Here is a 23,590-nt window from a genome sequence, read left to right as displayed (position 1 = left end):
TGTGACATACATTTAAACATGAATTTGTCACGTGTTTCTTCCTAGAAGAGTTTTCATAAGCACTCTTGCGATCCTTAGCACTTCAAAGTTAGTAGGAAAACTCATCCTTCTTAATCACACCCGTCTACGAATTAGCTCGACTGTGTGATCTTCACAGGCCTGGCCCAATTTCATTTCCCCCTCCCCGCCTCTGATCCACTTCAGCAGGAAAAGGACACTGTGTGTCTAGAGGCAGCGGACTAATGACGTGAGTGTAGCTCCCATTACCTTTTCAAACCGGCAAAAGGAAAATGACAGCACGCGAGGAAAAGTGCAGACAGACAACACCCCCGTTTTATCGCCCGTGAGCAGGACCGACAGCGTCGCACAGCAGATGGACCCATGCTGCCTCCATGAATTTTAAATCGCCTCTTACAACATTTCCCTGGCTGATGAGCTAGTGTTTCACGACATGTTGGCTCGTGAAATTCAAGCAGCTGTGCCTTACTCTACGCTCCTCGTTCAGCCTCAGCCGTGCTGCACGTTGCCTGTAAACGTCTACTTAAAAGAGAATGAACTTATTCTAAAAGGCCACACAGCAGAAGCGGCTGAGAGGAATGTGAGGCCGCCACTGCGAGGGGACCGTGCCTTTGCTTTGGCCGGGGCCTAAGGGCGGCGGCATGGAAGGAAGCAGCAGAGAAAGGCGCGAGCGCGTTCCCTGATGTGGCCTGAAGGACGATGCTGATGGGACCGCCACTCGCACACACAGAGGGGCCACAAGGCCTGAAGTGTGGCCTCCTGTCCCCGGCCCCTGGCCTGGCTGCAGACAAGATGCCGTGGTCAGGGGAGCCTGGCACACACACCGGCACGAGCTCTAATGTCTGAGGCCCTCTGCACGCTGCCTGTTACACGAAAAACTGCACTTCGTTCCGAGTTTACAGTCAAAGGGCCCAGAACAACGGAAGGAGAGGCTTTCCCACCAGCCGAGTACGTGCGGGTCATGTACGTCCTCCTAACCTCACGCTTGTACTATTTCAGAAAACAACGGGTGGAGCACATCAGTGACTCTTCTTTCTTTATTCAAAAATAAAAGAGGCACAAAAATGCAGAACTAAAATGTCCAAAGTCATCTGAAACAGCAGGTTTACCAAGAGGTTTAAATGTAACTAACCTTGCATTTGGGGGACTACTTAGAACTACTAGAGAGAGAGTGAACTGTTTCACAGGGAAATGGATCTCAGAAAAGTGCTGACCGATGGAGGAGGTGGTAACTGAATCTCCCACTTGGGGGGATAAGAGGGGCGCCCAGAGGCCTCGGAAAGGCCCCGCCTGTAGCAGGGGCGCCGAGGCCTCTTCCAGGCACAGCTGGCGCCGCGCAGACGCATGGATCCTTTCCCAGGCTCCCCTGGCAAGACTAACCCGGAGGCAGTCTGGAGACACATACCAATTCACGTTCCTCTCTAGCCAAGCACAGCTGACCATCTGTAACACGTGGCACTGGGGACGGTTTCAGGATGCTGCTAAGTGGGGACCTGGGAGGGGAAGGGACACGCCAAGCGCCCCTACGCATGGTGCTGCTCCAGGGCACGCAGGTCCTCCAGGAGCTCCTGGGCCACGGCCTGCAGGCGGGGGTTGCGGCTCTGGGCCATGGCCAGGATCCGCTGCAGGGGCAGGGAGCTCCGGAACTCGGACGCCGACTTGGAGAAGACTTCCGGTTCCAGAACCACCGACTGGATAAGTCGCAACACATGAAGACACACCTCTGCGTCGGGATCTAGGGGGAAGAGGTAACACTTGGGTTAGAATAAAACTTCGGAAATCCTGGGGCCGAATCGCCCCTCACGCGTTCCTGGCCTTTCTGAAGGACAGATCTGACAGTTTAGAAAAGTACGAGCTGACCCAGAAACAGTGTCACTTCTTGATGTCCGAGACCTCGCTGAGACACTGGGAGCTGTGGCTGCCACAGGGAGGAGGGAAGGATCGCTAGGAAAGCCCCACCAGCCGGAGAAGGTGGACAGGAGCGGAACCCAACACCAGAGGCTGGGCCCTCCGCCCTCCGCCTTCCACCAGGAGCTCAGCAAACACCCAGCAGCCAGAAGACCCTACGGCAGAGGGACGGGCAAAGGGTGGAAGGACACGAAGGGACAGACCCCAAGGGAAGGCCACAGCTAAGGGTGGAGCAGGACACGAAGGAAGGCACTCTGGCAATTTGGTCCCCACCCTCAGCACAGGAAAAGCTGGAGGAACTGGGGCATTTTTGTGTTTGGGGTTTTTTTAATAGTAATCCTTCAATTTTATTTTTCTTTATCAAGCTGGTTTTATCTATTCCAATTCCTTCGTTTTTCATATAAATTCTAGAATAACTTTGTCTCCCACTATTAACAATTTTGCTGGGATTTGGATTGAAATTGCAGTAAACAGGGATACCAGTCTGGGAGAGAACTGGCATCTTCACTGTTTTTTCTTTTTTGGCCTGTATGTAATATTGCTTGTAACCAGCAGTTTCACTCAACTTTAGAGATTCACCTGAACTGATAACAGAAACTGTAGCTCATCCATTTCCCATTCATTCCATTGCATGAATTGGTTACAATTTATTGTTCACTCTTCCACTGATGAACATTTTGGGGTGGCTTCTTGATTTATGCTGTTACAAACAATGCTGCCATAAAATTCCTTTTTTAAGAGCCTCCAGTGAGACTTTTTTTGATACCAAAATCCTTATTTTACATGTTCGTAATGAAGCCTTTAGAAATTATAAAATAAGGCATACATAAAAATATAGAATAATATAACTAACCTCCATGTACTCATCACCCAGCTCAGTCAGATCTCAGTATTTTCCTTTCTTCACTCCCCCAGCCCTGCCCCTTTGTCAACCATCAGCTTGCTCTCCGTATCTATGGGTCTGTTTTAGTTCTGTTTACTCATTTGTTTTAGGGGGTTTTTTCCCTTAGATTCCACAAATGCGTGAAATTATGCAGTATTTGTGTCTCTCAGTCTGACTTTTCTCACTCAGCACAACGCGCTCCAGGTCCGTGCACGTTGTCACAAATGGCAGGACTGCCTTCCTTTTTATTGCTCAGCCATATTCCATACTATATACACACTCCCTCTTTTCAGCCAATCATCTAGTGACAGACACTCACGTTGCTTCCATATCTGCAATTAACATAGGGGTGCATGTATCTTTTCGAATTAGTGTTTTGGATTTCTTTGGATAAATGCCCAGAAATGGCATTGCTAGGTCATACATAAGGTTCTATTTTTAATTTTTGAGGCCCCTCCATACTGTTTTCCATAGTGGCTGCACCAATCTGCAATCCCACCAACAGTGCATGAGGGTTCCCTTTTGTCTACGTCCTCGCCTACACTTACTTGTTGATTTATTGAGGCCATTCTGACAGGAGGGAGATGATGGCGCATTGTGGTTCTGACTTGTGTCTCCCTGGTGATTAGTGATGCTGAGCACCCTTTCATGTGCCTGTTGCTCATCTCAGTGTCCTCTTTGGAGAAATGCCTATCCAGGTCCTCTGCCCATTTTTTAATTGGATTGGTTGTGTGTTTTTTGGTGTTAAGTTGAATGAGTTCCTAATATATTTTGAATATTAACTCCTTATAGGGTGACTATCTTCTTTCTCCCATTCAGTAGGCTGTCTTCTCATTTTGTTGGTTTCTTTTGCTGTGCAAAAACTTTTTAATTAGGTGTAGTCTCACTGTTTATTTTTGCTTTTGTTGCCCTTGTCCAAGGAACTATATCCAAAATGATATTACTAAGAGCAATGGCAGAGAGTTTACTGCCTATGTTTTCTTCAAAAAGTTTTATGGTTTCAGGTCTGTTTAAGTCTTTAATCCATTTTGAGTTTATTTTTGAAGATGGTGCAAGAAAGCGGTCCAATTTCATTTTTTTTTTTTTTTTTTTGCATGGATCTGCACCCTCAGCACAAGAAAAGGTTAGAGGAATTTGAAGCTAGTGGTGCACAGAAGGTAACCACCGCAACAACCAAACCAACCCCAGCTCAACACAAACAAGAGCTATGGCCATTTTCAAGAGTAAACACTATTTACCGCATTCTCTCCTATAGAGGTCGGTACACTATGGCCCAGAGACCAAATGCAGCCCATGGCCTATTTCTGTGCAAGCTGTGAGCTAAGAGTGGCTTTAATATTGTAAAGAGTTATTTAAAAAAGAAAAACAGCAGAATAATGTGCAACAGAAACCATATGTGGCTCTCTAAACTCAAAATATTTACTACCTGACCCATTACAGGAAAAGTTTGCTGGACCCCACCCCACACATACACAGTACTGCCTTACACACAATGTCCAACATTCAATCAGAAATTATGACGACAAAGCCAGGGAAACAAAAAGCCCACAGTGAAATGATAATCAATAGAGCCAGACTCAGAGACGAACCAGAGAAGGAACAATCAGAAAAGGAATTTGAACTCAGTATGATTAATAGATGGGAAAACACTGTTTTAGGATTCTTATAGTACACCTGAAATAGGATAATATTAATTAAAAATTTTTAATTTTATAATTTTATTTAAAGATTTTTAATTTCGTAATTAAAAATATTTAATTAACTATGATTAATTAAAGATTGTATTGTAAACCCTAGGGCAAATACTATAAAAGAGTTCTTAAAATTTAAATGGTAAGCCAACAGTGCAGATAAAATAGAATATTAAAATAATCCAACAGCAGACAAAAAAGATGACAAAGAAACAACTAGAAATATTTCCATATATCTTTCTATATACATTAAACAGTATAAATACACTGATTAAAAGAGAAAGAGAGCATTGAAAAAGCAGAGAACCACATGATTTCACTGATATGTGGTATAGAAGCCAAAAACAACAAAAGAACAAGACAAATAAATGAGAAACAAAAACTCAGAGACACAGACAATAGTTTAGTGGTTGCCAGAGGGTAAGGGGGGCGAGGGGTGGGAGATGAGGGTAAAGGGGGTCAAATATATGGTGATGGAAGGAGAACTGACCCTGGGTGGTAAACACACAATGGGATTTATAGATGATGTAATACAGAATTGTACACCTGAAATCTATGTAATTTTACTAACAATTGTCACCCCAATAAAATTAATAAAAAATAAGGATGGCAAAAAAAAAAAAGAGAGAGAACACATACAACAGCAAGACCCAACCATACATTGTGTACAAGATACCCAAGATAAATATAAAGACATAGGTTAAAAAATAATTTTATAAATATGCCATGCAAACACTAAAAAAAGGCTGCAGGGTCTATATTACATCTAACAAAGTAGACTTCAGAACAAGAAATATTACATACAGAATTGTACACCTGAAATCTATGTAATTTTACTAACAATTGTCACCCCAATAAATTAAAAAAAAATTTCTAGTAGCCACATTTTAAAAAGGTAAAAAGAAATCAATAAAATTAATCTTAATAACAAAAAACAAGAAATATTCCCAGGAATAAGGAGGGACTTTGCATAATTAAAAACACATCACAGGATGAATTACATATGTGCCTAACAACACAGCTTCGATGGCTACAAAGCACAACATGATAGAACTCTAAGGGCAAATAAGCAAGTTCATAATTAGAGCTGGAAACTAACTCTCTTATTTCCATTATTGATTTAAGGAAAGGAAGAAAGAAAATCAGTAAGGCTATAGAATCTCTGAACTATACTATCAGCCAACTGGACCTAACTGACATTTAAAAGAATTCAAAGTACATTCTGTGATCTGAAGGGATTAAATTAGGAATAACAGATACACAAAATAAGTAACAGAAAAACATCTGAAAAATCCCCAAATATTTGGAAATAAAACAACACACTTTTAAGTAATCTATGGATCAAAAAGGAAATCATAAGGGAAACTGGGCAATATTGTGAATGAAATGAAAACACAACATTATCAAAATCTCTGGGTGCAGTTAAACAGTACTCAGAAGGGGGGAAAATAGCATTAAATGCTCGTAGCGGAAAAGAACAAAGGTCCCAAATTAGTTATCAGAGCTTTCATGTATTAAAATATATATATATATATATATATTTAAAGGAGCAAATAAACACCTAAAACATGCAAAAGGAAAATAATAAAGTGCACCCTGAGATATGACAAATATTTTGTAATTATCAGACAGGGAATTTAAAGAACTATGATTCATCTGCTAAGGGCTCTGTATTGGCCAGCTCAGGCTGCCAAAACAAAATACCACAGATGGGGTGGCTTATACAACAGACATTTATTTTCTCACAGTTCTGGAGGCTGAACGTTCAAGATCAAGGTATCAGGGGGTGCAGATGGCCTTTCTCTGTGCTCACACACCCGCCCAATATCTCTCCTGTGTCCTCATCTCTTCTCATGAGAAAACCTGTCAGATTGGGTTAGGATCTGCTGCAACGGCCTCGTTTTAACTTATTTAGTTCTTTTTTTTTTTTTTTAGTTTCAGGTATACAAAACAATGTTAGACATTTACACCCCCCCCAAAGTGATAAGCCCCCTCCCCCAACCTACTACCCCTCTGACATGGTATATACGTAGCTGTTACAATTCCACTGACTGTTCTCTGTGCTGTCCTCCACGTCCCGTGACCATACATATATTCAATTATAGTTGACATTCGGTATTGTTCAGCTTCAGGTGTACAGTGCAGTGGTCAGGTACCTACCCGTCCATGAAGTGGTGTCCCTAATGAGACAAGTGTCCATCAGATACCCTACCAAATGTTTGTCATTAATTATATTCCCCAGACTGACTTTCGTATCCCCGTGGCAATGTTGTGGTTACCGATTGTGCTTCCTAATCCCTCCCCTTCTCCCTCGTCTCCACCCCCCGCCCATCTAGCAACCCTCAGATTTTCCTCTATGTCTCTGAGACTGTTTCTGATTAGTGTGCTCATTTATTCTATTCTTTAGAGTCCACATATAAGTGACATCATATGGTATAACTTAATTACTTCTTTAAAGGCCCTATTTCCAAATACAGTCCCTGAGCTACTGGGTAGGTTAGGGCTTTACCATGTGAATTTTCAACAGTTCAGCCTATAACAGGCTCTAATGCAAGAACAAAAGGTTAACATAAACAGAGATAGAAACTCCAAAAAATCAAATTTCAGCTTAAATGTTCTCTCCTCAGAGTCCTTCGCTGACCACCAATGTCATTACCCACTCACCCTGTCACCCATCACCCTGTTTTAATTCCCTGAATACCATTTATTCTCTGAAGTAATCCTCTCTGCACCCCCACTAGACTGAAAGCTTCAGGAAAGCAAGGTCCTGTCTGTCTCACCCATCACTGTCTCCCCAATGCAGTAAATATTTGTGGAATGAATGACAAGACAGTATTTTATGTGGCTAAGGCTGACGGAATACAAACGATAAGAAAACTGCAGAGCAAACACGCTTCAGAGACAGCGGTGCAGCCCTCCAAAAAGGGCCAAGTCAGACAAGCCGCTAGAGGTCACAAGTGAGCCTCAGGTAGTCAAGGGTGCAGCCAACAGGAACAGCTCACGGTGACATCATCATAAGGAAACGGTCAGCTCGGTGACAGCACCGGAAGGGACACAGATGAGGGAATGGCAAGTGCATGCACGCCCACACTGTACAGGTGGGAGACCAACACTAACCTCAGGCCTGCTTGGGCCACAGCTCAGCAAACTCTGAGTTACAACTGCACAGTTTCTTTGAAAACAACATGGAAGACCTCATTACTTGAGACTGAGAACATTCCAACAGATGGCTCAATTATGGGTTTAGAGAAGGTGAAGCAACTGCAATGAGAAACTCAACACAGACGTGACACAGATAGTAGGATCATCCGACAAGTTTTTAAGCCGCCACCATAACATGCTAGAAACAAATGAAAAAATACAAAGTCTCATCGAAGAAACAGAAGATAAAAAGAACAGAATGGAAATAGAACTGAAAAATGCAATAACTGAAATTTTAAAAAACTTGATAAAGACAGAATAGAGGGGTCAGAGGAAAGAATCAGTGAACTAGAAGACAGGACGACAGAAACTACCCGACCTGAAAGACAGAGAGAAAACAGCGTGAAAAAGAAAATGAACAGAGCCTCTGCGCCCAGGGGGCTATAAAAAAAATCTAACATTCATTTCACTGCAGTTCTGGAGCGAGAGGGAAAGTCAGCAGGGCTGGAAAATACCCTAAGAAATAATGGCTGAGATTTTACCTGACTTGGCAACAGACACAAACCTACAGATCCCAGAAGCTGGGCAAATGCCAAGTGGGACAGACCTCGAGAAATCTGTGCCAAGACACATCAAAGCCAAACTTCTGAAAACTAAAGACAAAGAAAAAATCTTGAAAGCAGCAAGAGAGAAACGACACCTTACCTACATGAAAAAAACAATTCAATGATACTGGATTTCTCATCAGAAACCATGGAGGCCAGAAGGAAGTGACACAATATTTTCCACATGTTAAAAGAATAAGAACTGTCAACTCAGAATCCTGTACGCAGAGAAAATGTCCTTCAGAAATGAAAGGAAATGTAGGCATTCTCACATGAAAGAAAATTAGGAGCTGCTGCCGTGAGCCGACCTGCTCTAAAAGAACGGCTGGACCCCACACAAACTTGTACAGGTGTTCACAGCTGCCTGACGCCCTGGTACTTACTGCTGCCTGGGCTTCCATTTCGTTTGGCTCAGCAGCCAGCAGGGACGCTAACCTGACACGGGCCCCTCAGGCCAGGGCGTGCCCGCAGCCACAGCCTGCAGAGTCGCAAGCACTGAGAGGCCCCAATACCACTTCTCCAACACCCTGTGCCCTACAGTCTCCCCATCTCCCAGAGCCTTCCCTAGGTGCCCCTCAGATAAGACCCCCGCCGGGCGTACCCAACACCCGCTCCTTTGGTTGGAACGGACCAACCCAGCCTTAGGGGAACCTCAAGGCACTCCGCCCACAGAGGCTAATAAAGGCGTGAGCCCCCATCCCCCCCTATGTCTGCACCCCGCAGGACTGCCCCGTGTGGCCCCTCCAGGCCTGCCCGGTGCCTCCTCCGGGACCTGTGAGTACTAAACCTGTCCACTTCAATCCCCCTTGTGGTCTCTTGTTGAACCGCAGCTCACCATCCGGCAACCTGGGCTCCGCTTAGTAAGTGTTAATTTGATAATTCATAACACAGCTCAAAAGTGGAAAAACCCAAATGGCCTCAGTGAGGAATGGGTGAACAAAATGTGGTCATCTACACAAAGGAACATTTGGCAATGAGAAGGGATGAACTACTGACACACGCTACAACATGGAGGATCCTTGAGAACATGCTAAAGAAGGCAGCCACAACAGGCCGCAGATTATAAAATTCCAATTTTATGAATTGCGCAGAATGGCTAAATCCAGAGACAGAAAGCAGATTGATGGCTGCGAGGTGCTGCGTGAATAGAATGGGGAGTGCTGACGGGTGTGGGGGTTTCTATGGTAGTGATAAGAATATTCTAAAATCCGGTGGTGTGATGGTTGTACAACTCTGTGAATACACTAAGAGCTATTGAGTTATACACTCTAAATGGCTGAATTTCACGGTATGTGAGTTATCTCAACAAAGCTGCTGTTAGAAAAAGGAGATCAGTGGGAAAACTGACAGAATTCAGATTAGGGCTGAAGATTAGCTAATAGCGTGCCAGTTACTTACCTGTTTCAGTAACTACCCTGGTTACGTGAGCTGTTAACACTAGGGGAAGCTAGGTGAGGGGTCCTCTACCTACAATTTGTGCAACTTTTCCGTAAATCTAAAAGAAGAAACAGAAGCAAGAAGAGCTAAAGAAAGTTCTTGAAACAGAAAGGACATGATAAAAGAATAAATCTCTGGGGCGGCCGGATGGCTCAGTTGGTTAGAGAGTAAGCTCTTAACAACAAGGTTCAATTCCCACATGGGATGGTGGGCTGCGCCCCCTGCAACTAAAGATTGAAAACGGCGACTGGCCTTGGAGCTGAGCTGCACCCTCCACAACTAGACTGAAGGACAACGACTTGGAGCTGATGGGTGCTGGGGAAACACACTGTTCCCCAATCTTCCCCCAATAAAATTTACTAAAAAAAAAAAAAAATCTCTGAACATCAAGAAACAACAATGGAAAGAATAAAAACAAGGTACACACAGCAGCCTGCTTCTCCTCGTAAGTTCTCTAAGTTACGCTTGTTGGCTGCAGCAAACATAATTCCAGTGTCTGACGCGGTTCTCAGTGTATATCGGGGAATGTTCCAGGCAACTGTAGAACAAATGGGAAAAGATAAAGGGGGACAAGCTTCTACACGTCACTCCAACTGGAAAAGACTGACCCAAGAGATAGGGATTACTTATTATACATCATGTAAAATTACATGAAAAGCAACATTTTTCTTGGATGGTCTTGTCAAAACGAGGATGAAACGGACAAATGGGACAGCCATACTCGTACCAAACCCAGTGCTGACAAGTCAGAGAACATTTCCGCACCGAAAAGTCCCCTCAGGCCCTCCCCCCGAGGCAGTCCCTACCCACGAACAACTGATGTCCTGATTTCATCACCATAGATTGTTTGCCTGTCCTTGAAAATCACACCAGCACGATTTCACTATTCGAACTCAGGCAAACCACACAAGGTAATATTTGGCCGGGCTTCTCCTACTTCTCAATGCATGTTGTCCCGTCCTGACATGTGGGGCCCCCCTCACAAAGCCCTTGGACAGACATGGAATCAGAGCATCGTGCGTGTCCCCCCCAAAGGCAGGTGCTTGGTGCGTAAGTCACCTGGGAGTGGGGAAGGGACATGACCCAACAGGGCACCAACAGCTGTAAACCAGGAAGGCAACTGGACGAGGTGATCAGAGCGCCTTCCGGGTGACGTCCTCCACAGCTCTGGGCTCTGTCACCAGTGTCTGTCACAGACAAAGGCCCTGAAGAGCACACAGCTGTCACATGTGTCACCAGCAGCAGCAGCAGGAAGGAACTGTGCCTAGAGCTGGGCCCACATAAGGGTCGCCGCCATGCTAGGCAGCTGAGGGCCGCCAGCTCTGCTGCGTGGGCCAGCCGACTTCACGCCTGCCCACTGCAGGCCCAACCCCAGGTGGGGGGCTTCCGGCTGGCCCCAGGCGCCCCACCGTGCGTGGCAGGCAATACTTGTTACCATCACTCTGCAGAGATTGGGGGACAATCCACACTGGAAGGTTAGGACGCGACCATATTTCAATAAAATGATTAGGAATTTTTAAATTGTGGTTCTTGGAACACAAGCAGAACTGCAAGGATTCTCCCTAAAGCTGCTGTGTGCTGCCCTGACACGCGCAACCCTCGCCCTCTGACAGGAAGGCAGGTCCAAGGCCACCCTGTGCCCCCTCCCTCGCGCCCCTTCCCAAGCTCCACACACACCCACCAGCACCATGGACTGAGCTCTACGGGCCCGTTTCTGGAAGCGCCTTCAGAGCCTGTCTGTGGGCCACACGCAAACATCAGTGCCATGCCGACATTCAGAGCCCGTGCGCGCATCAGGACCCTGACCCTGAACTGCACGCACATTCGTCACCCCACACGGATGGGCTGACGGGGGAGGGGACCGAGCAGCCCTACGTTAGGCCTCCCCTCCCGGCACGCACACAGCTGGCCCCGCTCGACCCCAGCCCACGGCTCAGGAAACTGTTTTCCCCGGGCCCTCGAGGACGCTGCCTCCTCCGGGCTGTCCTCCCGCCTCCTCTTGCTTCTCTGTGCGTCTCCTGTGCTTCCTCCTCCTCTCCTTCCCACACGGAAAATGTCGCACTGTCCCCAGGCTCAGTCTTCAGCCCTCTCACTCCCAAGTGACGTAATCCACGGGCAGGCGCAGAAATGCCGTCTACACAACAGTGTTCAGAGCTGTCGCCAACGCCATCTGCTCCTCGAACGCCAGCTCACGAATCCAGGGTTCTCTACACCTCTCTCTGAATGTGGAACAGGGGCCTCAAACCTAACAGGCACCAAACTAAACTCCACTCTCCGTGCTCCTCCCCGTCCTCCCAACAGCCCCACACACACTGACCCAGCTACTCCGCCCAGACCCTGGCGGCGCCCTGGGCCACCCTCCCTCACGCGCCTCGCCCCTCCAATCTGGTCACCTCATGCACTGTCGCCGCTGCCGCCTGGTTGGGCTGCCACAACCTCCCACCTGAACCCCTGCAACCGCCTGGCCTCCTCGCAGTCCCCCCACAGCAGCCGGAGCGAGTTTGGGAAGCCGACCGCCCAGCAGCCCAGGGCCTGCCTGCTCAGCGTACGCCAAGCGTCGTCCTCTCGGCCGTCTACAGGCCCCCAGGCGGTGGCCCCAATGGCCCGCAGCACGTCCAGCTGCCCTGGCCTTTCCCACTGCCACTCTCATTGCCCGTGGCTGCCACCAGGCCTTCCCACAGCCCGTCCTCAGCCCGTGACGCTTTGCTCACACATCTCACAGCTGTCCTTTGCTTCACGCAGGGCTCCACTCAAATACCTGGACAGCAGCCCCTGGCGTCACTCTCTATCCCCTCATGCCGTGCCGCCCTCATCTGCATCATATGAGCTCCGCCATCTGCCTGAGTGTTCCCAGTCTCTCCAGCTGAAGGTAAGTCCCATGAGGGAAGAACTCCGTCTGTTCATGCTGAACCTGAGGTCGCATGAGGGCTCGGAGCTCGATGGATACTTGTCACAAATGGGCTGTCCGGGTGCCCTCCAGGCTGCGGTCCAGCCCGCCCATGGCACCCGCCGCCACGGGGACAGGGAGGGCTCACAGCTCAGCAGCAGGGTCTGCAGGGGGACGCCAAGCGGCAGCAGTGGACTTTTTGGGAGATGAAAGAAATACATCTAGTCTCTAGTCTCTTGCCTAGTTAGGGGCTTTCAATAAGAGTTCCGGGCCATTAACAAGCAACAGAGAAGAAAGTGCCAACATGAGTAACTGCCACCATGGGACACTGGGGAGGAAAGATCAGCCCAGGGGACAGGGTGTCTGGAAAGGCCCCCGAGTGGCTTCATGTCGGACTGGGAAGGTCTGGGAACAGAATGCATTAACCACTAGCGCACGGCGAGATGCTTGGGACTTGGCAGAGGAGGCAGGCGACTTTACGTGTCTAATTTTTCTTTCCAAAACCCAAAGAGATGCCATCACTTCCACTTTTACAAATGAAAACCCCCTGCCTTGGCTTCTTGCGTTAGTGCATCTGTTTCTGAATTACACTCTGGCAACCGATTCCTCTCTTCCCCGCCTTCCAAAATCTCTTCTCCACTTTTCAACACGATACTCTAGACAGCAGATCACATGCAGAGGGAACTGGGAAGGTGTGACTTGGCCCAACGAGAATGTGCTCCTTTTCTAGAATCACTCGTGTGGCAGATGAGCCAGCCCAATACACATGCAGAGCCTGCGTCACAACCAAACTAGCTCCACTTCAACGTGTATCAAAATGCATTAAAATAAGTAGATGTCAGTAACAGCAACAGAGAGACCACTGGCAAACTGACTCCTCAGGAAGGTGTATCACCTGTTAAATGGAGGCAATATGCCACTTTTACACTCCAAGTGAACTGTGGGTGTAATTCACAAATTCAGCAGGGCCCAGGAGGAGACGTGTGAGCTCAGGCAGAGGGTCTGTAGCCAGAGAGTCGGGATGAGGCCACCAAACTTGGTCCTCGCTAACTGGCCTTGCCACGCCAGGCACTCACGTCCTCCCAGGCTCAGCTTCCTCATTCATAAGCCGGAAGCACACCCATCTCGGGAGGCTTACAGAGAACACGAGGGAACACACAAAAGCATGTGCCAGGCAGAGCAGGTACTCCGCAAGTGTGGCCACTGGAACTCTGTTTGGCTATGGTGCCCCCTTCAGCCATCAGAACTGCCACGTACCCCAAGCCTGACAGAATTTACGCATCTTAGCTGAAAGAGCTTTCCAAGAATTACCTTGTGGTTTGGTTTTCCATGAACTTTAGTCTATGGGTAGTAAATTTTAAATATGGGAGTTTGTGCCAGCAAATACTCATACGTTGGTTTCCCTACTGGGATGACACAATGTGGGGAAAGAGTCGTGAGCACACACAGCCGCTGCTAACTGCTTTCTGAGGAGAATGAGGGCCGTAAGCCCAAGGAGCACATGAAGCTTCCAAATCCCCTCACACTCTAATTTTCTTCACTAGACTTTTGCCCTCAATAAAGAGCAAAAAGATCGAAAGCAAAACAACACACAAAAGCGCCAGTGGCCCATGGGACAACATCCAGCATGTCACTGAAGCCCTGGGGGAAGAGGAGGGGGGACATAAACAAATTGGGAAGAAGTAACAGCCAAAAACGTCCAAGTCTGAGGTAAACTATCAACCTACAGATCCAAGAAGATACACTACGCCAGGGAACATCATAGTTAAAGGGCTGAACACCAGTGGTAGAGCAGCTCTCAAAAGCAATGAGGAAAATCACGTTGCACAGAGAGAAACAAAGGTAAGAAACCACGCGTGTGGGCCACAGAGATGGGGCAACACCGTTCAAGTTATGGGAGATAGAACCTGCCATTCGGCACCCAGCAAGTTGTCTTCCAAAAAGAATGGGGAGTGAACACTTTGTGGGGCAAACCAACCGAGAGAATGCTGCACCCACAGCCTCGCCCCTGAGGGATGTGGAGGGCTCTGCAGCAGAAGGAAAAGGCACCAGTGAACACGGGCTCCATCTGCACAACGGACGCTGAGCATTAGAAATGGTGAACACCTGGGTGTTTCGCTTTATATCTTTTCAGTCTCTTTAAACAGTAGCTGCTTAAAGCACAAATAATTAAAATGCATTTTGAGGTTTTCTGATACATGTGTGACTACAATGACCAAAGGATGGGGGAGGGGAAAGGAAGCCACCCCCAAGGCCTGAGTGGTGTGGGGTGTTCTAAAGACGACTGTGCTCAGGCCAGAGGAACCAGGAAAACAACACTGTTTAAAAACAAAAGAAACAGCTAATAAGCCAACAACAGAGATCAAGCAGAATCACAAACTGGTGCTCAACTAATCGGAAAAGCAGCACACGATGAAGAGAAAAAAGAACAAAGAACAGATAGGCCAAGTAGAAAAGAACTAGCAAGAGGACAGCTAAACCCACCAAGTTAACAATCACGTTAAACGTAAATGATCTAAATACTACAGTTAAAATGTAGAGATTGTCAGATTCCTTTTAAAAACACAAGGCCCAACAGCTACATGTTGTTTGCACAAAAGACACATTTGCATATAAAGACACGAGTAGTGTAAAAGGATGGGAATATATTTTTAATATTTTATATACGTGTGTATATAGTGTGTATATATGTGTATACACACTAACACTCATCAGAAGAAAGCTGCAGTGGCTGCAGGGGAATCAGGAGACGGGGAATTCAGAGGACGTCCGATTACAGGACTACGGAATGACATTCTGTAATGACAAGGGAGTCAATTCATTAAGGGAACACGTACCCTAATGAGTGCGCACTTGGTAACAGAGCTTCAAAACACACGAAATGAAAACTGACAGAACTGACAGGAAGAAAGCGATGATCGAGGATTCGGACATCCCTCTCTGGGTAACTGACAGGACGAGTAGACAGAAAACCATGATAGACAGACCTAAACAATGTTGCCAACCATGAAAGTCAGCCGTTTCCAGAACACACCACCCAACAAAAGCGGAATACACATTCTTTTCAAGCGCTCGGGGACACGTACAACACGGCCCATCTGGGCTGTAACACATGTCGCCGTGAGTGTAAAAGGCCTGGAAACTCAAAAGCTGTGGGTCAATCCTCCCCCACCCCAACATATACACCCATCCCACCCCCCTCAAAGACCCCCGAGTTCCTCGGGTAACCTGTCTCAGGGAGGCGGCCAGCAACCTGGGACCGAGCTGGGTCCCTCTGCGGGGAGACACCCTCCTTGCCCCTCCTCAGCCCCTTGGGCTGCTGAAACAAGGAAATCTGGGAGCTGCTTCCCCTTCTCTCCTGCTTGGGGGTGACAATGGAGGGCCAGCGACACCAGGCAGCAGATGCTGCTCAGACTGCGGAGCCGCTACTGCGAGAAGGGTGATGGACGGCTGTGCCGGAGCGGCGGGCCTGCCTTCCCTCCTCACTGCTAACGGAGTTCCCACTGTGCTTTGAAAACAGCCCGTACCTATTTTCTTTCTGATTTAAGAATCAGAACTCAAAATGTTTGGACCTACAGGGTTTGGTATTTTTCAAAGGTTACAATGTGTTTTTATCACAACCCTGGTAATCGGTGCTCAGCCAAAAGGTCCCAGTATATGAAGACACAGTGCCTCGTTCAGACACGTGACATCGCATCTTTCCAGGTGCTGAGTACAGGCCCTTCACACTGAAAATGAGAGCAACTTATTCCAAAGACCACCCATTTCCGGAGAAAAGTCAGGAACCTGCCATGAGCATTGCACCTGTGCGGGCCCTCCACCTGGGCCTCCAGCTCCCATCCGCCTGGCCCTCTAGAAAATGTCTCTCTCCAGCTACAAGATGGGGGTTTATGTCCAACTACTGCAGGAGAAACTGTAATACTGGCCACCCTCTGACAGCCTCATTCTTTCCAGAAGGAGATGATGATAAAAATAACTTAATTTGACTAGCAATTTACCGCTTACAAAGTGCTTTCACACACATCACTGCATTTTTACGTTGGGGAAAAATCTCTCAGGCCAAAAGAAAATGGAAGTCTGCTGTCACATTACCCTGCCGAGTAAATAAGAAGTTCATCCTCACTGACTCAGGAGGATGAAGGAGTGGGCTGATAGGATCCTGCCACAGAATCCGAAAATTCCTAACGGCAGCTCTCTTCCTGTCCATAGTGAAAAGCGTAGCCAAGATCAGGGCAAAATGAAAGACACTGGTAGGTCCGAAGGACATTTAAATCATAACTCAAAAGTCATCTCCAAATTCCCAAGTCCAATCGTATGTAATGGTATCAACCTCTGATGCGAGACCATCCTCCTGGGCCTGGAGCTGAGTGGCTTAAATTTCTAGATGGAAAAGAAGTTGAGGATTGGCCACTTGTTCTACAAACTCATGGCTTTCCACAGCATTCAATACCGTATGATCTCACTTATATGTGGAATCTAAAAAACAAAATAAATGAACAAACGAAACAGAAACAAACTCATAGATACAGAGAATATTCTAATGCTTGCCAGATAGGAGGGGGTTCAGGGGACTAGCTGAAAAGGGGGAAGGAGTTAAAATGTGCAAGTTACCAGTTATAAAAACAGTTACAGGGATGTAAATCACAGCACAGGGAATATAGTCAACAATACTGTAATAATTACCATATTTTGCTGTGTATAAAGCGTACTTTTTTGCCCAAATTTGTGAGGGAAAAATAAGGGTGCGTATTATACATGGGTCATACTAATTCCGTATCTATATAAATGTTTTTAATTCTTTTATTTATGCTTCTGAGTAAAAAGCGTAACCCTAGAAATCAATAACGATATCCATATGCAAAATAATGCCCTGAAATATGATAATCAGTTTTGTTGAACTTACGATGAACTTGCAACGATGAAGAGTTCTTGGCCTTCTATGATGCATAAATATTGTAAATTTGATACCGGCACACAAAATTTTTTGTATGTTGTATCTGTTCTTGTGTTTCGTAATTATCTGTTATATAAAATTTCTTATACCATAATATGTTAAAAAATAAATGTTAAAAATCCTTTATAATACAAAATCAAGTACCTAAATGTAAACAGATAAAAATTTGAATTAAAAAATTAAAACAAAAGATTATTTTCCCCCTGAAAGTTTGGGCCAAAAACATGGGTGCACATTATACACGGCAAAATACAGTATGTATGGTGCCAGGTGGGGACTGCACTTATGGGGTGATCACTTCGTTAAGCTATATAAATGTCTAATCACTACGTTGTACTCCTAAAACTAACAATACTGTATGTCAATCATAATTGAAAAATAAAATTTTTTTTTAAGAAAACTTGCCTTTCAATTAGCGCCACTATGCGCCACACTTCCTAGTCGAGTGGCCCTGGAGAGAAGTAGCATTTATTACTCCTACCAGGGGCAGAAACAGGGCTGCATTCAACGGCCCGACACCATCATCAAAGCTCGGGGCCCTTTCTCTCCGCTCTGCCCTCCACAGCGTCACTCACAGTGAGAGGCAACGGGCCCACAGGGCTACACACGTCCTTGGTCACATCCAGTAAGGGGGAAGCTCTCCATCACCCTGGGGTCTGGGTGGCCCCACTTATCTCGCGCGGCCCCCTCCGTCCCAGTGACTGTGGGCTGGATGCCACGGCCTGACTGGCACAGTGACAGGATGGCCATGACTGCCTAACCCTGCCTTCCACATCCGTGTGACCTGGAGAAGGGTGATAACCCTGATGCCAGCTCCAGTCCCAATCAGTCATGGTACCGTCTTCAGCGCTGGGGAGCCACGCTGACATATCGGTCACGCGTGAGTGTGCACGTGTATGTTTTTGTTTTCTTTTTTTACAAGAGCCCCTACTGGAAGCTAGGGTCTCCTTCCTGCAGTCATACGGGCCATGAAAGGGAGAGTGAGGCCCCGAGTTAGATACGAGGAGGAGACAGGGAGCTGGATCACCGTCCGGGGTCCTGTACGCACAGACACAATCGGTCACGGAGGAACAGCAGTGCGGTTCCGCAGCCAAGCTGCCAGGGGCTTAGGCACTGGGTCGCTCTCAGCATCGTTGAGTGACAATTTCACGTCACGCAACATGGGGATAATAATCTCAGAGCACTATCTGTCCCCACTGTCGCAGACGACTTTGAAGAATCCTGTAAGCTGCACGTAAAGCAAGCAGGACCCTAAGGGGCAGCTTCCCAGATTAAATGGGTGTGTGTGTCAGGGGTGGGGGGGGTCCCTGCCTTCTGTGCTGCTCCCGGGTGAAAGTCACAGTGGCCTCCCGGTGCCGTGGCAACGTGTCTGCTCTGCATAAGCATCTGGGCCTGGCAGGATTCTGCTGGAGGGTGAGCAGGCAAGATTTGAGGGTGCCCCGCTGTGTACCCCCAGGCCCAGCCAACACCTCTTCTGAGACCATGTCACCTCGGGGCAGCCAAGGTGTTTATACCACTTAGGCGCTTACACTGTGACACTGTTGTCCAAGAAATGTAACTTAACAGATGTGTGACAAACATTTAAACTCCCCGATTTTCATCTTCTGTAGGGTTTCTTTTGACTTCCGAATAAAAATGGCTTCTCAGATGTTACATAACCAAATGTCATCAGTAGAATGTGTTCAAAGCTGGAAGGCTTACAAGTCATGGGGAAATTTCATTAGCTGAGGTTTAATAATCTCATAAAGCACAATAACCCTAGTACTGGATCTTTCGTCAGTGAGTTAATGAAGAATATTATCTTTTTTTAAACAATAATGAAGAATTCATAAAGAATTATTATAAAAATTATTCTATTACTGGCCTACATTAAAACAAACCACCGAAAATTAAGCAGAAAATCACCTTGTAGTAACCTACTTTTAGGGCAGAAAAGAAGTCACCATTTAAAGATGAGCTGTAACAGAAAATAACTCCTAGTCCAAGAAAATGTTAAGGTCACAGTTGTTTTGAAGTAAGATATACTAATTCTTCTTTTTAATTATTTTTCTATTTGAAATTGAAAACTTGAAAATTAGAACCTGATTAGCCTTAGATACAAAGACACAAACTCTGCCACTAGCAAAGCCCACCCCCACCCAACACTACCTCACTTCTTCTTCTCTCCCACTCCCTCCTGAAGTCTCCCTTGGTCGTAATTCTCTACTCAATTGTCTACACAAGACCTCTTCAAAGATCCCCGATGAGTCTCCGGTCACAGTCTTTTCTCCTTTTCAAGTCAATTTCTGTTTTCTTGATCTCCAAGCTATTCCTGACACTCCTGGACTCTCTTCTTCTCAAAAAACTATTTTCTCCTTTTTTCCATTTACAAAACATTTCCATTTACTGTTCCACTCAATTCTCATGGCCTCCCTTTGTGGAAGACTGAAACAGTATTTGTATTTCTATTCTGTAGATGACAAGCCCAAGTGTCACAGAATTTAAGGAACTCACCAGAGCCACAAGCTAGGAGACTGCAGAAGAGGGGCAAGATCTATCCTCTGCCACCAGGCTCGCCTCTCAAAGTCGAACTGGAACTCGGGGCACCTGGGGAACCTCCTCCTCGGCTCAGGCCTCTGCCTCTAGCCCCATGCAAGCCAGCCTCAGCTGCCTGACATTCTCGATGTTTCCTGTCGCTCTGCTTTGCATTTCCTTAATAATGAGACTCATGCCTCTGGCCTGTCACGAACTCTAAGTTTCTCATCTCCACTGACTTTGGATAGTTCCATTAAAAAAATGATATTTTATATATGTGTGTGTGTATAGTATTAAAACTGTATGATTAAAAATATATGTAATGTATACAAAACTGTTTTAAAATTGTAATAATATACCAATAACGAAAGATGAATACAAGTCATATTTGACTTCTGCAATTACAAGAGGTGCTCAAAATGGTTACCATCAGTGTAATTTTAATGCAGTTTTTTCCTTTCTTAAAATGTATATATATTACTTTGGCACCCTCTGTGTGTGTGTGTGTGTGTGTATTTAGGGTTTTTTACTATTACCACAAACTTAACATGCCCCACATCAAACCCATTTCCCAAATAAACTAACTCCCCTTTCTAAATTGTGCCTATGAGTTCACTAAACCTGGATCAGACCGCAGTAAATTCTAGATTGTTGGACTTGATGTGTGTAAAGCAGAGGCTTTCTGACATCCCCAAGATATGAAGTGTCATTCGACCATCAATTCTATCAACAGCTGAAAATCAAACATTTAGATTGTTTTTTGATAAAACTGTTATGTAAGCTTTGGTTGATCAGAGAGAACGGCCCCATCATCTCCTGAGGACAGGCTGACTTCTCTGTCCTCTGTGACCTTCTAAAGGACAAGTTTCAAGTCAATAATGTTTGAGAGTTTTGTTTTTTTAAAAGACAAAGACGACACTGTTGCACCAACAGCCTGAATACTGTGCTAATGCTAAAGTATCAGGAGAAATACCTGACCAACATAATAAAACATTAATTAATAAAACATTGAAAACCTTTGTAAATAAAGACCTTACGTGAAATATTCTGTTTTTGATGGAGTGGGTATCACCACTGTCCCTGTCGTTAAGACACAGCTTTTTAGAATCGTAACGTATATAGCGCTCCTGTAATACCACATACCTGACGGGAGCCCTGAAGATACGTAACGAAACCTTCACTAGCATACAAAACGCTCAGCCTTTCTGTGCGTGTAACCCAAATACACGTAACCAAAACCAAACGTGCTCTGTGGTATAACCAAATTCCAAGGAATGCTCTTCATCTCTGAGACCAGACAACAGAATCTTTCATTCATTCACCTGACACGCACTCTGAGCACCTCCTGTGTTAGTTACAGGTGCCTGGGACGCATCTGTGAACCAAACCAAGCTCCACCGCTTGGAGCTTCCTTTCCAGGGTAGAAGACATGACGAACAACAAACAGCACAGTCGGGAAATTATGCAGCACGTCAGAAGATGACAGAAGGTGAAGCGGGGTCAGGTGTGGGTGGGAGAGGGAGGCACAGGGCCCCGAAAGGAAAATGACGCTTACACTACCTTAAGAAAAACCAGAGGAGTTATTCGTAGCAGACGCTGGAGTAACTCCAAATCTGAAGGAAAGCTGAGCAACCAAGCCTTGGAAAAGACAGGGTGAAGCCGGCTGCAGACGAGGATTCCCCCTGGCGTCTCGTGTCAGCACTTGTGATGGCCTCAGAGACTGATGGCACCAACAGCCTTTGTCCAGGTGGCTCCGTGGTCACACCGGGCAGTCCCATGGCCCAAAGAGGGCGGAAATACGCTCTTTCACAAGCTCCAGCCAGAAGGCTCCCAGAGGAAGACGTGGTGCCGCTCAGCTCACACGCCCAGCACTGAGCCCATCCGTGTGGCAGTGCCAAGTCTGTTGTTGACCAATGGTCAGGGCAGAAGGCAGGAGCACACTGAGCACACCAGGGCAACAACCCCCAGAAACTAGGTCAGGGCTACACTTCCCAGCCCACAGACCCATCAGGCCACCACCGATTAGGTCGGGACTTGGGTCTTAGTCTAAGCTGGGTGACTGACCCGAGGGTCAAGCTGGGAGCCTTCAGGCCACGTTAGCCAGAGCTGCGGAGCCCTAACTGCCTGCAGGCTGTGGCAACAAGACCCAGGGGCTCGGGAAAGGTGGCATGGAATCAGAAGATCCTCCCAGAACCAGTCAGGGCTCAGCCCGGTGAAGGACTGAGGCAAGAAACCAGGCGGAAAGCGGGGTGGACGCTACCGTCAGGGTAGCTCGGCTGCGACACCCCAGACACGATCTCTGAGCAGGTGCCAAGCTGCACAGGACCTCTGGTACAGTGGGCAGAACTGACGCTGCAGCCGGGGGCGCTGGGGGAGTCAGGGCTCTGATAACAGGAATTTCAAAGAAACCTAGGATGTCGTTCCCACCAAAAAGAAATGCACAATCTCATTGGAGGTAACTGGCATCTATGAAACAAGAAAATGTTACATTCAACTGTCTCTAAGTAAAATGGGAGCCCAAAGCAGCAGCAGAAAGCTCCTAGGAAGCACAGCCTGAGCTGAGCCTTTGAGACAGGCTGGCATCGGAAAGGTGGACAGCAGGATGGAGTGTCACAGTTGTGGAGGTGGGGGCAGGGACAGGGGCAGGCATATGGGACGCTGTGCAGAGTCCCTGAGCGGGAGACCAGGACTGGGAACACCCGTCCTTCCATGGGCTTCTCTGTGTCCAGCACTCCCGTGCAGGGCACCCGACACGACGAGCTCCACAAGCCCCTCCACAGGTGGGACAGCGTCCTGCCAGTCCTACAGCCACCAGAGAGCAGGATTCAGCCCTGAGCACAGGCTGTCAGCGCTCACCCCCAAACTCACTCTGCACTGGGCCAGGAGTGAGCAGAGGGCGCGGTGAGGAGGGGGTGCGGAAGTCGGACTTCTAAGAGGAGTGCCATGTTTCTGAGCAGAGGGACACACAGCACACAAGCAGATGGCAGGGGAGCAGACAGAGGACAGCAGTCAGCTGACAAGTCCATTCGGCCAGCAAGGTACAAGGTGCCACGGGAGGGCGGAGCGAAACAACACCTTTCATTCTGTGTCTGGGTAAAACACCAAAGGTACGCGGACCCCGTTCACCGTGTTGAAGTGTGCAGTACAGGAGGAGGATGGGACGCCGTGCCCAGTGCTCGTTTCTCCCTCCCCCAGCCACGGGCAACCATCAGTCTGCTTTCTGAGTCTTATTACCTTAGATACCACATATCATTTGAATCCTGTAGTATGTGTCTTTCAGCGACTAGCTAGTTTCATGGCGCATCATGTCCTTTTCCAGGTGCATCCACGTTGTGGCCTGTGTCAGACTGTCCTTCCTTAAGGCTGAGTAGCATCTCATTGCATGTGGAGAGCACGTGTCCTTCGTCCGGGCATCCACGGATGGACACTTAGGTTGCTTCCTTGTCTTGGCCGTTGTGGGTAACGCTACCATGGACACGGGGGTGCAAATACTCAAGATCTTGTTGTCAGTTCTTTTGGATCAATACCCAGGAATGAGAGACAATCTTTCAT

General features: G+C 47.1%; 1 protein-coding gene across 18 annotated transcripts in view; it reads right to left on the bottom strand.

The window, feature by feature from the left end:
* Nucleotides 1-1,037: 1,037 nt before the first annotated feature.
* The window catches only part of HSF2BP (heat shock transcription factor 2 binding protein), a 67,748-nt gene continuing 45,195 nt past the window's right edge, over nucleotides 1,038-23,590 (bottom strand). For all 18 annotated transcript variants that reach the window (XM_074324584.1, XM_074324628.1, XM_074324631.1 and 15 more), the window contains one exon: nucleotides 1,038-1,753. In XM_074324584.1, coding sequence (XP_074180685.1) covers nucleotides 1,542-1,753 — 212 coding nt within the window. In that variant the 3' untranslated portion in view covers nucleotides 1,038-1,541. The remainder of the gene's footprint in view (nucleotides 1,754-23,590) is intronic.

This window comes from Rhinolophus sinicus, linkage group LG01 (genome assembly GCF_036562045.2).
Source record: "Rhinolophus sinicus isolate RSC01 linkage group LG01, ASM3656204v1, whole genome shotgun sequence".
NCBI lineage: Eukaryota > Metazoa > Chordata > Mammalia > Chiroptera > Rhinolophidae > Rhinolophus > Rhinolophus sinicus.
This window is presented reverse-complemented; position numbering and strand designations above follow the sequence as displayed.